Below are 17,166 nucleotides of genomic sequence, written 5' to 3' on the forward strand. Positions count from 1 at the left end.
CTAAATCCAAAACAATATTTTAAGGAAATTAGACATTTAATCAGAGTCAAGTGGCTTCTTTAGGAAATATCCGTGTTTTAGTTCCATCCTCCCCCTTTATGATCTTTCTTGGTTGGTTGGTCGGAGGGTTTTTTTTTTTGGCATAGGCACATACAAGCACATGGGGGAAGAGTAACTGTCCAGTTTTCAATTGCTCTTTGAGATTGAAATCAAATGTACATGGCATTCTCAATTCATACTGATTAAACATACAGACTAAACCAGGTAATTACAAATACATATGTTGGGGATTCTTTTTTTCTTTTTTTTTTTTTTCCTACTTTTTTCTTTTTTAATTCATAAAATTGTTCCCATCTTTAAAAACATTAAGAAAAAAAAGGTGGAATTACCAACACACAGAAACAGATGTTTCTGGTACTTAAATGTCGGGAATTCAGACTCCTTGTCTGGCATCACCTGGTTTTGATTCAGTATTCATTGTTTCAGGTTCATTTTGCTTAAACTCTGTCCAGTGCTGTAGAGGTAAAGCCACACTACCACGTCTGGAAATGGGTAGTTGCACTATTCTTGAACACCTTTTCTTTGAAAGACCTTGTATCCCCACAGTGAAGAATAACTGTGGGTAATTTAGAACACCATACATGACTGTGTACACATACAGACATATATACACATGGACCAAAAAGAGCTGGCAAGCTAATATTGGCTTTTCAAAGAGATGCAATGTCTCCTTCTACTGACCAGAAAGGCAACAAATTGTGGATATTCCTGGGTTCTCCTTCTTTTGCTGCACTAATATTTCTCAAAGGTTGCATCGCACTTCTGAAAGTTTCACTTTGCCAACTTGATGCTTGCACTGTGATCCAGTAAACTCGCTGTGACTCTGGTCCAACGGTGTTTGCACAGAATTTCTACCTACCACCACACTTACTGACCTTCTAGCTATTCATTTCCAGCTAAATTGCCATCCCTGGGCTTAACCCATATTTCCTTTAATCCCCTAATCTGGAAACAAATACACATGTACAAAGCCTCCCTATACAGACATTTCTGAAAAGGCAGTTTTCCTCACATGGAGAAATGCTGAAGTCAACCAGCACTGCCCAGGTGCAGGAATCCCTCCCTCACCAGTGAAGTGCATGCTCTAGTTTATTATGGGGATGGCAGACTTTTTCTATTCAAAAATATATTTAGTTAATACAGACCAATTTCTGAAGCATCCTCATTTTGCTTCCCTTAGTGGGGAAGGCACATCTGCACAGACAGAACTGACTTCTAGACCTGACCAGAGCCATCATACAGTATTTCAGTTTCTTACCACAATGCCTGTATTAATGTCAGAAAACAGACATTTAAATTTTAACGTTACAGGTCCAGCTTTTTTTATTTGAATACTCATCAGTTAACTATCAGCCTGTGCAGAACAAGAAAAGTGATAAATAAGTGCAAGATTTTAATGAAGTGACAAAGCTCTAAGCTGGCTCCTTACATGATTCACTTAATGTGTCCTACATTGTCTAGTATGTGATTTTGTCCACTGCACATATTATTTATAATTTAACAGGTCATTACGGCTTTAATGTAATTGTGGGAATAAATGCACATAAAATGCAAGAATTTCAAAATAAATTTTACAGCTCACATTTATGCAACAAATTATTGCATGTAAGAATTACTATGGTGTAAATTAGCATAAACAAGCACATGTGCCACGAGGAGCTTGTACAATAGCAGCTGGATTTGACACACAGAACTCTCTGTCCTACACTGTCCTCACCGCTGTGACCACCGGCTGCTCCTTTCCATGTATAAGCAGTGAAAAACAGCAATAGAAATAGGGATCAAGAACTGTAAGCTTTGGCAATGCATGTTTTCTGTTCATGTTGCTTGCTGGAGGATAGCTTCAGAATCCACATTCTACTGAAGAAAAATCAAGCTCGAGATGCTGGTTAATGGCCTGGGCCGTACTTGGTAAACCCCTGCTCACATGTTCTCCATTGATCTAGACATTGTGGACAGAGCTGAGCTCGCTATGGGATTGACCGTGCTCAAGGCATCTTCTCTCCTGGGAAGTTTGAGAGGTTGGTATAAGGCCTAAGCAGGTCTGTACGAGCCAGAAGCAAGGACAAAATGGATCACAGAGGCTGAACTGCATACACGGCACCTCAGATAACAGAAGACCACAATGTCATGTTGGTGACAAGGTGGCAAACATCATATATCAGGACATATGAAGGGGACTATGGACAGCTTGACATCTGAGTTAAGACTACCTCCCAGCGCTGGTAAAGCCCAGCCTGGAATACTGTCCATGCTGGGATGATGCACTTCAAATACAGCAAATAAAATAAGGCAAATAAGACACAAGACAGAATAATCAGGGATCAGACAAACACAACCTATGAGAAGAGACTGAATGAACTGAGATTGTTAAACCTAAGGAGAGATGGAAGCCTAAGAGGTTACAGTACCGTCCAAACATCTCAGAGGCTACTACAGTGAGACAGGCAATGAGACCATATCTACATGAATAAACAGGAAAAACAATAAGATAAAACAACTGTAGGAGAAATTGGAAAGAGATGTTATGAAAAAAAATTAAGGATAGAACAAATTCCCTACAGGCACTGGGGAATCTTCATCACTAAAACACAGACAAAACAGGGATATTACAGTTACAACACAGCTACAGCTGATCATGCATTGGGAAAAAGAGTAGTGGATCTCTCAAAGCCTCTCCTGTCTATTTTCTCTGTCTTTGGGGAGAGACTTACCATACTGCACTTCCAGCTTGTGTTTTATAGAGTTCCAGATGTAGCTAAAACTATGAAGAGGACTGGATTATAGTTTAACTCTGCATTGATTTCCCTGTGAAACAGTGAGGTTATACAAAAGGCCAGATTCTCAGACTACATAATTCAATTTAACTTCACGACCCTGAAAATGGATTAATTCAATGAAATTGGGCTAAATTACACCAGATGGGAATCTCACTCCGAATCTATGCCACCGATCATATTTCATCCTCTTCTTTCAACTGACAAGGAACATCAGTCTTAGGTCAAAGCCTTATCTTAGGTCAGACTCTTAATACTCATCCACTTAAGCTTCCATCTTCAAACAACAGAACTCAGAAACTTCTGTTTGCCATCATGAAAATTCTCAAAACAAATGCTCTCCATTTCTGTGGTCTGCAGTACCAGGACACATATTTGTCAATAATTTTGCCCATCACTTTAATCTCTGAAACATTTAACCACAGTTGGGCATTTGCTTTTCTCTGACACCTCTGTCTGAGACTCAGAGTAGAGCTGGTTTAAAGAAAGAAAGGGGAAAAAATAAAAAGGACCTTGAGGACCTTGACATGTCTAAGAGATGATGAACTCTAAAATGCCATAATGCAGTATCAAACACTGCTTTGTCATTTTTGACAAATTCTGGTTTTCCACAGTTTACCAGGAAAAGAAGCACGGATTTTTCCAGGTTCTTCAAGGCCCATGGCGTTCAACACTCAATCGCTGCTAACCAGAAGAGAAAGAATCTAGAGATCACTGAAACTACAGTGGCATAAATGAGGACTGATTCTATCAAAGACCTTTTATAAGGGGAAACACATTCTTTGGAAATTCCCATGGTACTTCTAAATGCAGTACTCCTTACAAAGACATTCAAGGCTTTAGATATTTCTAATAGAGTTAGCCCTATCACCAAACAGTCAAGGCTTACCCAAGCCACTGTTTATTGTTTGCAGTATACCTGTGTTCATACAAGCTAGCATGGAGAAGCTGCATCCTGAAAACACAAGTGTGGAGAATCATATTGAAGGGATGTGGCAAGCTGGCTAGACAGCCTGGGACAGTGCCAGTGTTCACATCACATCTAGACTCATTAGTCTAGAACTCGTGGCTCTGGTGCCTCTGTATCACCTACCAGTGCAGAGAATGAACTGCTGGTTTCTAAGAGACGCCCAGCCAAGAAAAAGAAAAAAAATTAAACATTAGCTGACATGCATAAATTCAACGTCAGCCCAGAAAATGGGGCTTGCCTATATCACAGCATCTGATGCTCAGAGTCAGGTTTGCTGGCACAGTCCTGGTCTCAATGGATTGGTCAGCAGAGATTGAGCCCAGCTGTCTTCAAAATGTCAGGTAAGTGTGATGTTCACATACAACATAAGCTGCTTCAATGTAAACAAGCCTTAACATTACACATCTCTTAAAAGCAGTGTTGGACCAGTTACATACTTGTTTTATCTGAGCAGATGTCAGCATCTGCTTTAAGTAGAGAGAAACGAAACATTTGTGCTCCTTTGCTGTCCCCAGCCCCCACCCTACTAAAAGTGAGGAAGAACACTGACTGTCAGATTTTTCAGTGGCATTTTATACCAGAGCAGAAAGACAGATGTTTTAATTCTCCCCCTGCCCTTCCCCCTACAATCTGGGCAGCCAGTCTCTTTGCAAAGCTGTTCACCCTTACTATTAAAATTGATTTGCACAACAGTACATTGCAGCCAAAGCAAGCACAGCAGTCATTAAAGAGTAGGCTGCTCACACATGTTTCTGTACTTAGCCAAGTCAACTACTGATGAATGGGTCATCTTTTGTCAAGCAACTGTAAGAAACTGGTAAAGAAATAATTTGTGGTTCAGGAACAGTTATGCTGACAGGTAGGCCTTCTCTTGTTCTTTTGCTTTCCAACATCAGTGTGCTCTGTTCACTGGTCCTCAACCAATCTCTCATTGTGATAACAGAAAATAATGAAAATGCTGTAGTCAGTTGCAAGAGCTTATACTGAGAAGCTGTGGAAATCTTCAAAAAGTAAATGTACAGACCAGAAGTACCATTTACTCTGTACATTTACTACCAGTAATGTACTACCAGTAAATGTACAGAGGCCAGTAGAATCTGGTGAGATTGCTCTGGTCAGCTCCACATGTCAACTGTAATATTTTTTTGTTTGTTTTGTGTTTTTGTTTGTTTGTTTTTTTCAGTCATGGAAGCCACTTTTTCTGGTTCCAAATACACAGACACATATACACACATATGTGAAACCTCTGAAAGGTCTTGGAAGAGGACACTACACGTCATCTTAAAAAAACAATAATGACACAAATCTAGAGTCCTAGGCCCAGATATTGTTTTGGGCTTCAGAGCAGACTGCAACAGAAATCATGGCCCAAAGTGCTCAGACAAAAGCAGCTCCAAGAAACCTCAGCTAGGTCCAGGCTGCATTTTACTAAATAACAAATGAAGAGCTGGAAGAGAGAAAACTTGCCAACAGACAGGGAGTGGCTGTAGCAGATGAAATTTATATCAGAAACATTAGAAATGTGGTGCCAAATTCCCATCTCCATCCATAGTTTCCACAGCCAAAAGAACAAATGACACCCGTGGGAGAAATATGCTGTCAGGAACTGCACAGAGGTTGTATAGCAGCCTATACTAAGCTCTCTTGCAGGCCTTGGAGTAGTATCTCACCAAGGATAAGCAGGGGTGTTCTACCTTCTCCTATGCTGCTAAGACTTCAGGAGCTGCTACTAGAGTGCCCTCGAACTTGAAACCATTCTAGTCCTGGAAATACATATTTACAGAGTACAGCTGAAAGTTGTAAACAGCTTTGTAAACAGAAAGGTTTATGGAGACAACTCAGACAAATGAAAAGGAATATTCACAGAGGGACTGAAAGATAATGAACACCCTAGAACATAAAGTTCTATTCCTCAGCCCCAATAAACACAGGGTCTCATCTCCAAAGAGACACTTCTCAGACACTTAACAAACTGATCTTCTGTCCTTGAAGATGATGGAAAAGACTGGTCCATTTTTCCATGTGTTATTAAAAAAAAAAAAAGAGAGACAGCCTAAGTCAACAGGTAGGTAGTTGTGGGAAGCATTACCTACTTGGTTGGAGTTTGCCATAATTGGAAGTTGAAGATGTACCAATAAAAACTGTACACATTTATCTATAAAGTACCATTGTCATCTGCCTTCAGAATTAACCAGGCACCTGTAAACACTGACATCTATAAAAACCTGCATTTTACTTCTCAAAAAGGCCACCCTGATGTTCCACTTATGACCACCAGAGTGAAAGCTGCAAGATTAGGCTACTAAATAGGTCCTAAGTGTGTAGTTTTGTCTAGGACCAGAAGACTTGTATCCTCCTCGACTATGAACAGCTCTGAGAACATCTGTAACCCTATGAGTCATACTTCATTAGAATGAAATTAAAAGAATTATTTGTCCTCTTTTAAAGTTCAGGTTCCAAGAAGTGAACAACCTCATAAGCACTTCTTCTAAAGATGAAGTTAAGACGTCTGTTGTCATACAGCCTTTTCCAGAGCTATGACTGCTCAGGAGTGAATTACAGCACACAAATGAGTCTGGATATGAATTTACTCGTGGAAGAATGGGCTGTGTGCACTGGCACATAAGGCCTTCATCTATCCTGCCTACACTACATCAGTTCACTAAATGGATTTAATTTGCAATTTTCTCTGAGGCATTTACCTTTGGAATTTTGGTTTTGATAATGGGAATCTCTTGTAAATATACACACATAAAATGATAGCTCTTTAATGATGCTAAGTCAGACAAATGTCCTTTCTATGAACACAGTGTACAAAAAATGTCCTTGAATATCTCAGATACAAAATGCCAATAAATTGAATTTATGTCTCATTTAATCTGCAATGGAACAGTTAATACTTAAAGGGTACATATACTTCTCCTGGTCCCTTTCTTCCTGAGAAACTTTCAGATGCCGAAAATCAATTCCTTTTGTCTCCTTGTTATTCATCTGCTACACATTAAGGAGAAACTTTGGGCATTCAGTGATCCCACAATGGTCTTTCATCTCCAGAGAAGCCTGGTATGAATTAAAATCTTACGCTCCCACAAATTATGGATGCATACTGCAGCATGCCACTGGCTTATCTGCTCATGACTTTTGCCAGTTTTCTCAGCATGCTTCAGCTACCTAATCTGCATCTTTCAGCTTAAGTCACTCTTCTACAACGTGACCCATACAATCCAGGAAAAGTGCTTTGACAGTAATGTACACTAATACATAATACCACACAACAGGTACTGCTATCAGTTATTTTTCCAACTCCCTGCAATTTAGAACTTATATTAAAAAGTATTTTTACTACAGCCAAGATCTCAGTACAGGAACAGTAAATAGGCTATGAAAGTAATGTCCTTTCATTTCAGTGGCCTTAAGAAACAAAGATTATATAGAAATACCTGGTGTAATTTGTGTCATGTCTGTCTTTAAAGGCAATTTTAACCTAGGACATTATTATTTGTCTGTAATGGATGCAAAATCCTGCAGCACTGGTAAAACACACCCTGGTCTTTCACTCCCAGCTTCCTGCTGTTGGTGCTGCTGTGTCCCCTATACCACAGAAGTTCAAGGCTCCCACACTCAGGTTTGAAAGTAAATCAGGGCTTAACATGCTTATTCTTGTTTTACACTCTGTTGCTGTTTCAGTTTCTTTTTCTTCCTTCCAAATACTGTTTGCCCACTCCTCGACTATCAAATATACCCTGCAGTCAAATTAACACATTCAAATTAAGGAAACACTTGTAAATCCACATTCATTTCTGTCCTACAGGAACTTTTACTAATAGCTTCTACACCCAACACATTCCCCAGAAAAGCTATTAGCTACTTTGCTCTACAATCTCATAAACGACTGTTGTGTTTTTTTTGTTTGTTTGTTTTGGTTTTGTTTAAATTAGATCTGAACATGAAATATTTTCTACCATATACTCTTGTTATCAACTCAGTATCAGCAGTTTGAAGAGCTTGAAAATAAAGCTAGTGAAATGCTAAATTAGAAGAGAAACATACATTATATGTAATCCTGAACATCAGTTAAGAGGTGTCACTGCAGCTCAAGTCCTTTAGCTATTTTGGGCTCAGATAACCATGTACACAAGAAAATTTGGAGCTCTGCATGTGCCTGTAGTATACATCCAGTGAGAATGTGCAAATAGTTAATAGCAGGCACTGAACTCCTCATGTCACATGAACAACCTGTGCCAGGTAGATTTAAGCAAGCTCAGGTACACCTAAGGTTGATGACAGCCTCACGTCATCCTGTTTCCTGTTACAGGTTATTGTACAGATCCTATTTTCCTCCAGTATTGCAATGGTTTGCATATTTTTGAACTCAGATGAAGCCATTAAAATACTTGAGAAGATTCAATACAAATTCTCCACCCCCCCCAAACAGCAGCTATCACTAATTTTTCATCAGAGGAAACAAAGAAGGTTCAGGCTCTGACAAAAACAACCTAACATGACGCTACTAGCTACTGAATGCACTTGGATAGAGAGGTGCTTGTCCATCAGAGACCTTACTTACCTCGCTTGAATCCTCCTGCTGATTGATAACAGCTAGTGCATCCTCTGCAGCCTGGCGCTTGGCTTCAGCAACAGTGCGCTCCATTTTAGCTCTCTCGGAAGTGATCATGTCGTGAGCTTTCCGCTCGGCCTCTGACACTGCCTTCTGCAACTCGGCCATTGCCTGACGTTTAACTTCATTGACAGCTTCCTCTACAAAGGAGGGAAGAAATCCTCATCAGCACAGGATGTTTGATGTAGGGCTATGCAAAAGTAATGCACGAAATGTAGCATCTAGGCTACTGTATTGTGTCTTCATGGTAAGAAGGACCAAGATGAACCTGATTCCTCGAGACTCTTTAAGACCACCCTGATGCTTCTTTACTTCCCCGTCACCAAGGCTCTCAGAAATCTCTAACACTTGTGTTGATTCTTGCTATTTTGATTCACAGTTAGTACTTCAGTAGGTACAGACATTTCAGATTACTGGTGCATTATTTTGGGGTGATTTTACTTGGAAAATTGGTTTTGCAGCACACCAGATTGATGAATATGTTCAGCAAAAATTATTACTTAAGACTTATTACAGACTTTTTCAGAATGGTATCTTTAAGCTTTGGAAATTAAGATAAGATTCAGTCACTACAATTTATTTTATTTTATTTTATTCTATGTAAAAAATAAATATATGAAACACCCAAGGTTTTATTAAAAAAAAAAGTCATTGGTCTAATATCTTTTCCTGGACATATAATTTTACAAGCCAGAATTAACATTTGTTTATGAACATTCCTTTGACCTATTGATCTCCTCTGCACACTGTTGTTTACACGGCAAAGACTTGACTTCCTGACGCTGCAGAGCCCTTGAGCACACCAAAGCCAACAAGACTCTGGTGCACAATTAAAACTGAGCCAGGGCACAGTGCTTCATTATATACAAAGGCTAATGTTTTTGTAAAATAACTAAGTTGCTATGAGCTGTTTCTTCAGTATATACTTATATCATATCTTTTATTCCAGAAAACATGAATTGTCACAAATTAGTTATTTGGGTTTTGATGCAGGAAGAATGCAAAGATTTTACTAATGAACAGTCTTTTAATTGACAACTAAAACAAGTAATTTCTTTTTTTCTTTTTTTTTTTTTTAATTAACTGCTCTAATTAACAAGGAAACCATCCTCCCCCTGAATTAGTTTATCTAATTTTCATCTTTATTCAAAGCAAAATGACAATGATTAATTGAAAATTTAATAAGCAGTAATTATTAACTTGGCAAACCCAGTACCAATTAACACTCTATTAAAACTAATTATGACATGTTTCATTCAAGTGTTTGCACTTAATTGTTTCATCCACTTAAAAACCACCTTAATTAAATGTTCTGTTTAATTAAAAACATAGATTTCTAATAAAAAAATTACTGTAGATTAAAATTTAAGTATTACAACTGTGTTAAGGGTTTGAGTTCGGAGGCTCCATCAAATGTATTTGTGTATGCACACGTATGTAGACCTAACTCTCCCATACAGATATTAAGTCAGAAACTGCCTTGAGTTTTGATGTCTCATAGCTCTGCATTTATTATTTTAAGTCACTACATGAAGTTTCCATTTTCAGTTATTAAGCCAAGTACAATTGCAATAGATACATTTTAAAGCCATGTACTGACTGAAATTGCATTAATTAAAATGAAAGAAGAGTTATATTATTTGTTGTGTGTGCTCCGTGTGTGTGTGTGTCTGTGAGAGATGTTTCAACTGAAGTTTTTGGGGGTGGGGATGGGGGGAATTAAGAGATAAAACTTATGCCTTTATTTTTATGAGGCTGAAAATATGCCCTTATATTACCCTACCATAAATGTTGTTTAGGGGAAAGCCTCAGGAGAGGAAAAAATCATACCCTTCAACCATACAGCCAAGGCTTAATTTACTTTGAATATTCAAGGTGAATTAAAATTCTATCTAAGTGGCAATACAGGACAATAATTTTTGCTTACGATCAAAGCTGCAGCTAGACTAATTGTATATGCAAATCAGGCAATTTATATTTAAATTATGCATTCCTATTCTAGTCCCACAGGCACACACAGATCAGCAAAGGGAATTGGTAGGACATTTGCAAGGTGCTTGAATATTTATTACCAACTGCAAACATTCACTGATCGTGAGAAAAGAAATATACACAGGCAAACATACAGATGCAATTTTATTACCTTTTTCATAAAAATGAGGCAACTTAAATACAGACGTTTTGCATCTATGAACTGCAGTTATTAACAAAGTAGATTTCTTAGAGAAAATCTGCATTCTTGCTGATATTTATTATGGAATAGAAGTTATCTTTGTATGGTATGATGCACTTTCATTACATCACATAACTTAATCTTATGCTGAAATGTTTCCAGTGGTTAGAAATGACAGTTTGATCTATTAGTTTAATCTGGAAGCAGAGTACCCCAACATTTTACAGAGACTTCTATTTGCATAGCTTTTAATCCTAAATAATCTACTTCTTTTCAGTCTAAATATAAAAATTGAACCTTATATTCTATGTCATGTTTTTTTGCAAAGCTTCTGGGTGTGTGAAGGTGCTACAAGTACATATGAGCCCATATGTTGAAGGAAAAGGGATTCTATATTTTAATTGGCATAAACTATGGATTGGACTTCAGTATTTCCATTAGCTTTAACAGCAAAATTTGTGTAATGATAATTTGTGCAGTGATATACTAAAAACGAAGGCAAAGAGTTAAGCTACAGTGCTTTTTGGTCACATGATTTCAATATTGCGACTCTTGACATCCAACTCATGTCACCCAATTTATTAAAAATAGACAAAATTTACTATCATTGATTTTGCCCACATCTCCTTAAAAGATATGTTTCCAGTACCTACAGGTATTTCTTAACCATAGAATACAGGCATTGTAGTTTCAGATAAGAATAAAAACTGTAATATTTGTGGAGGAAAAGTTATGACTGATAGTGAAGTAGATTTTGTTTGCCATGACAATTTTGAGCTATCAAGCACTACAGAATGCTGCTCCTTTTCCAGAAAACAGATTAGATTCAAATACAAGAAAACTTGAACCAGTAGGTTTTTAAACTAAATATCTAAGATGCATTTATGTGCTACCTCCATTTTCCAATTGCTGCTAAGCATTCTTGCTCTAAATTCCCTTGTCTTTTGTGTTTTTTGTTTTTTTTCAGAATTCAGCTGAAATGTTCTTTCACTTCCACAACTCATCATTCACTGCCGTATGTAACCTGACATGATGACGTATGTAACCTGACATGACGACAGCAGCTCCTGGGCACCTCCCTCACATCATAGGCACACTCAGTCCACACCATGAAAAGGTGATGGACAAGGATGAGGCACTGTCACCGTGACATTTGAATCACCTCCCTCTCAGTCTGCCCCTAGCAAAGAAGGCCACTGTGAGTTGGTGACTTGAGGTATCTCACCTTCACATCGCAAAATGTGTAATTTCTTTATCAGGAGTACCCTGGCGAACATGCAGAAGTTTCACTGTCTTTTATGCTATTCCCATGGTATTCCCATGCCTTTTTGGTAATTCCAGCACTTCCATCTGGACTGCCATGTGACAGGGAATGGCTGGAAGATAGTCTCCCCATTAAACTGAAAGAAACTAAGACAGCAACCCATAAAGGGCCTGGGATCACCTCAGTATTTAATTAAGAGGAATAAGTATTTCCATGAAGCAAGTCATCCAAACTCTGATCTGACTAGCCCTCTTTACATGCCTGCCTTACTCTTGACTACTGAGGACACTGAGAACGTGGCTTGGATTCCTCATCTGCGTAACTATTATTTAATGTCATTAATAAGGACACTGATGACTTTCTTTTCCATTGACGTATGAAACTTAATTGGGTTCACATGGCTTTAATTTACAAGGTGATGAGTGCTACGTGCTTGCTCCAACAATCACAAAAGCATGTGCTCAACTTGGTATACTTAAAGAATTTCATTGGAGTCTATCAATCTCCGAAAGTTTAAAGTGAATCCCTTTTACACATGATTTGCTGGTTCAGATGATTTTGGGGTTGCTTATTAACTGTTTTTGTGCCAAGTTCTTTCAGTTCAATGGATTCAGCTTCTCAATCAGGCTTTTTACACTTAATTCTGCTGTCTACACATTGGTCTTTATGGCCATTTGAGACACCAAGATATCCACACCGAGCTAGCAGAAATGACTTGTGAGAGATTTGCAGCCTTCTAGACTGGCAGTTGCAGCCCAGCCAGGAAACTACACAGCATCTCAAATGGCATTAGAGGCCTGTTCTTACAGGCACTGAATTGCACTTTTACTGCCCTGAACTGCTTATGAAACTGGGGAGATCTCCAGCTTCAGTGCACACTTGAAAATGAAGGCCAATGATTTATTAAAAGCATTATGTCTTTTGATATTTTACTACTGTTAGTAACAGATATGGGTAGCATCCTGTAGCAGGCCAGATTTTTTTCTTCTCCAGTTCACAGACACCCTTAATAAAGGGAATCTGACTGAAAGCCACATCAGCATGAAAATAGAGTCCAGAAAAGGGTCCAAACAAACAAAAAAAAAATGTTTCAGAATAACTGATGACATAATTGTTCACTATATGACATGTCTCAGTTCCTTTATACTACCATATTTGGATAAACATGATGAGGATATGCACATCCAGTTTTATAATTCAGGCCAAAAGCTTCATTTAACTTGTATGCTAGCTTATGAAGATTTTTTTTTTCTTCTGTTGGAGTCAGAAACGGCCTGATATGCCAAATAACATCAAAACCTGGATACTGCAAGAGAAATCAAATTCCTGAAATTCCCATGCATAATGTTTCTCTGTAAGGTTTCCTGGGGCTGCACTTTTTTTTTTTTTTCATTTAAGATGTTAACATAAATATGGCAAAACAAACTCTGAAAAATACTTTGGGCATACAACAGAATTGAGTTACAAAGGCTACATGATTCTTGGACAAAAGAAAAAGTTGTAATAATTTCATTATTTTTCATAGAAACTACAGCAGATCCAAAAATACTAATTTCCACATTGAAAAATGTTGTCTGTAAATGATAAACCCATGCTACACAAACAACACAACCTCTTGTCTGATACAACATTATGCCATTTGTGTGTTCTTCATCTGGTCTACAATACATCCACCAGTTACAGGACATTTGAAAGCATCAAAACTACTGTATATTTGCCATTTAATCGTTAATCCTGCTCAGGCAGCTGCAGTACATGGCTGTAATGTTCAGAAGCTCTCTTTGTCAATGAGTGCATGTGTGTTGGGACACGCGCGAGTAGAAGCTCAACTACTAGTTCTAGTTCAAGAGCCAACTCCTGACCCCTCTGAAAACAAGGAAGCTCTAATATTGATGGTGAAAGTGCAAAGGTTTGGCTGCAGCACCATAAGAGGATCCTCAGCAGGAAACTCCTGCGCTCAGGCAGTTTCAAAGTATTGAAGAAAACTCAGCACAACCACAACTGCCCATGGTGCTTTTCAACCTCGGGGAAGACATGAATGTCCATGCAACCACCAGGACCAGCTGAGACACGACCTTCTTTGCTCATTTGAACGCTTACCAGGTTTATGAACCCAGACTTCACTTGGGGCTGATGATCACAATTTTTTTTTTGAAATTAAGAATGGCTATACTGCATATCTAAAGTTTTTTTCCTTAACAGGTATATTTTTTCTTTTTTCTTTTTTTTTTTCCCCTGTTTCAGGAATTCTTACCTTAGCTAGGTAAGAACACTGAAGATTAAAAAAAAAATCCACAAAAGCATTTTTTTAAATTGCTAACAGATTGAAACCTCAGCATATCAAGTTTCAGCCTGAAACCATTATAACCCTTGAAAAAAGGGGTCTGTAATGGAAGCACTGATAGCCCCTTAACTATAGCAGCAGATGCTTCCATTATAAAGATTATTTCATGTTCTGATCAGTTCCAGTTTAAGATTATTAAATACAATTTCTTCTTGTTACTAGTAAACCCTTTCTTTTTTTTATTCCTCACATCAGTGCGTTAACAACTGCACACAGCTGCCAGAATACTAAGCTTGTGTTTTTAAACAGTTCTTACCAGCTTTCTTCCAGATCTCCTCTGGCACGTATCCAGATGCAGGCCTGTGAAGGAATTCCCGATGCGATTCTGCGGGGAGGGGGAGCAGAGGGAAAAAGAAAGAGCATGGTAAGCAACGTTTGTCGAACAGGGCTCAGAGAAATACCTTTTCCCTTTACTTATTGCTCAGGCAAAAATCACATAAAGTTTTTCTTTACGTGAAATAAGAAGGGCACTGTGGCAGTCAGTCACTCAGGAATTTCACATAGACCAGATTGACATTGAGGGCTCAGACATGTCATCTTAAGCCAAGCTGAGACTCATTCGCTTTATTTTTATTTTACAGTGTTTCAAGTCAACTCTATATGACAGTTTCCATGCTTTTAAAGCTGGCTTTGTGAGACTGACTGAGGGAGTGACATGCTTCATCCTTTGTAATTATGTTTATGAAAAGAAAGAAGAAAGAGGACAGCAGCCTGCATTTGGCACTTCTGGTCTGTCTGGCTACTGACGAGCAGAGATAAAAGCCGAGATGTCAATCCAGCGATCAAATAAACTGTCCACAGAAAAAGAAAGGGGTGTTTCTATATGTTCAAAGATATGCTTTGCTATATCTGAGCCTGTGTTGGTAACTGTAGCCGCACAACTTTGGAAAACAGAACCTTTAACTTTAGGTTAAGCGCCTACATACACACACCCAGCAACCTCACGGGAGCTGGAGCTCATAACTCACCCATATATTTCAATCACATTTTGACAGCTCTTGCCCCCTCCTCTCCTTTTTTTCCAAGGGTTTAACCTCTGGGCATGAGCCTAAGAACTCTGAAATCAGCAAGATCCCGTCCACGCCGACTTCAAAGCCACAAGATCAGACAAAGCAGGAAAAAAACTCACTTTGGCCTGAAATTCAGCATACAGATTCTCAGCAGATGAAAAGCTGTTCTTTTCAAATACAAATATAATTTAAAACCTGATCAACTGTATTTCAAAGTAAGATAAGACAAATGTTTTTAAAAATGCAGATAGATTCACTACTGCCTATGTGATAGAACTCAATTGTCAAAATAACTTAATTACATTAGAAAGGTAATCTTTTTTAGATATTTTACTCGAAATCCAACATCTTCTTTGATGCCTGATTTTGAATCAGAATAAAAGCATTTAAAAGATTCTTTTAATTTTTTATTAATTATATTCATTTTTGTATATTAAATTTATTATTAGATAACTTGATGGAAAAGTATCCTTTTTGATGGTAAAGGCTGAATCATTAGGCTTTGCAGTGTTTTTTATACCACTATGGATATGCATTCAGTACTGTATATATAGAGTATGATACAGAAACTTAAAAAATAAAATAAAAGAGGAGGCTTAATACGGCATCTGGCTAACAAAGGGGAAATGACAGGGGCAGTTTCAGCTGCGCAGGCAGCAGGGAATCCCAACCCCTGCCCGCTGCTCCACAGACACAATTTCTAGCACATGAATCTGCAGACACCGACTGGGCAGATTGAATCTTCCCATATGACAGGCAGCTGAGCGGATTTCCCCAGCTCTTCTGTTTATCACTAAAAATGGATTTTTATAGGCAGAATTTCACACCTCTCAAGCACAAAACGATGGGTGTATGTATATAAAGTTTTGTGCAAGAACAGCTAGCTAAGTATTTACATTGGTTTAATTGACATGATAGAGGGCTTCAGCCCTGATGTTGAAAATGTGAAAATTCTCAGTATCAGTTGACTTATATGATTCTGGAACTACAAATATTATTATGTACACTTTTCCTATCCTTTGTAGGTTTTAGGACCTATGGGAACAGTTCCAGTTCAGCCAGGGACAGAGAAGGCAGCAGAAAATTCTGCTTGAGAGCTCAGAAAGACTAAAGGTGAAAAATAAAAGGATTCTTATTTGCTTTTCCTGCAATAACTGCAAGACACAGACAGACTCGAAATGTGGCAAAGCAATGGTTTTGTTGCATTCATGTCTTGTATTTTGGGTTTAATTTCTTTTCTGCAATTTAAAGTACTCTCCACTGCAAGGGAATCATAGCCCTGATCTAAGCCCTCTACCATGGTACTCAGTATTAAAAATAAAGAGATGTGGATCTGATTTTTTGGTACACATGACTTTCCAAAAATGGAATTCAATGACATAAATGACCAGATTGCCAGCTAATTGTTAAAATTTCCAAAACATAAACATCAATCAAGCTCTTATTCCAACCACAAATTATTTACATGAGGAATAAGATCCTCTGCAAGAAGAATTAAATCAAGAGCTTGTGAGAGATTTTCCCATAGTTTGGACTGGCACACAAGAAAAGACAAGAAGCACTTACAAAGATAATAAAAAACATATTTTCCAAACAAGAAAAATATTATTAACATGGCTATTGTTTAGTTAGTGGTGATGAGTCCATGAAAACAATCTTCTTTTGGGGGCTAAACTACAGGACATGACCAGAAGATATACATTTTACATTATTATTTTTAAGCTAGGCTGTGCTTCATATTAAGAATCACAGAACTTGATCAGTAAAACTAAAACACAAAAAATCTCAACAGGCTTGGAAGTCTAGCTTCCAAACAAAATTAACACAGTCAAGCAAAGTCCCTGATACAGTGAACAAAAAAGCCAGCTGAAAAAAGCCACAATAAGGATGAATACGTTGTTTTAACTGACTGAGTGCAGTACCCAGAAGTCAAATAAAACCCTGCCTAGA

At 38.1% G+C, this 17,166-nt stretch overlaps 1 protein-coding gene across 3 annotated transcripts in view; it reads right to left on the bottom strand.

Annotated features, from left to right (window-relative positions):
• The window catches only part of RUNX1T1 (RUNX1 partner transcriptional co-repressor 1), a 114,525-nt gene that overhangs the window by 5,013 nt on the left and 92,346 nt on the right, over positions 1-17,166 (bottom strand). For all 3 annotated transcript variants that reach the window (XM_068672247.1, XM_068672246.1, XM_068672248.1), the window contains 2 exons: positions 14,463-14,531; positions 8,375-8,565 (listed from right to left, as the gene is read on the bottom strand). In XM_068672247.1, coding sequence (XP_068528348.1) covers positions 8,375-8,565; positions 14,463-14,531 — 260 coding nt within the window. The remainder of the gene's footprint in view (positions 1-8,374; positions 8,566-14,462; positions 14,532-17,166) is intronic.

Source organism: Anas acuta, chromosome 2, assembly GCF_963932015.1.
Source record: "Anas acuta chromosome 2, bAnaAcu1.1, whole genome shotgun sequence".
NCBI classification, from domain to species: domain Eukaryota; kingdom Metazoa; phylum Chordata; class Aves; order Anseriformes; family Anatidae; genus Anas; species Anas acuta.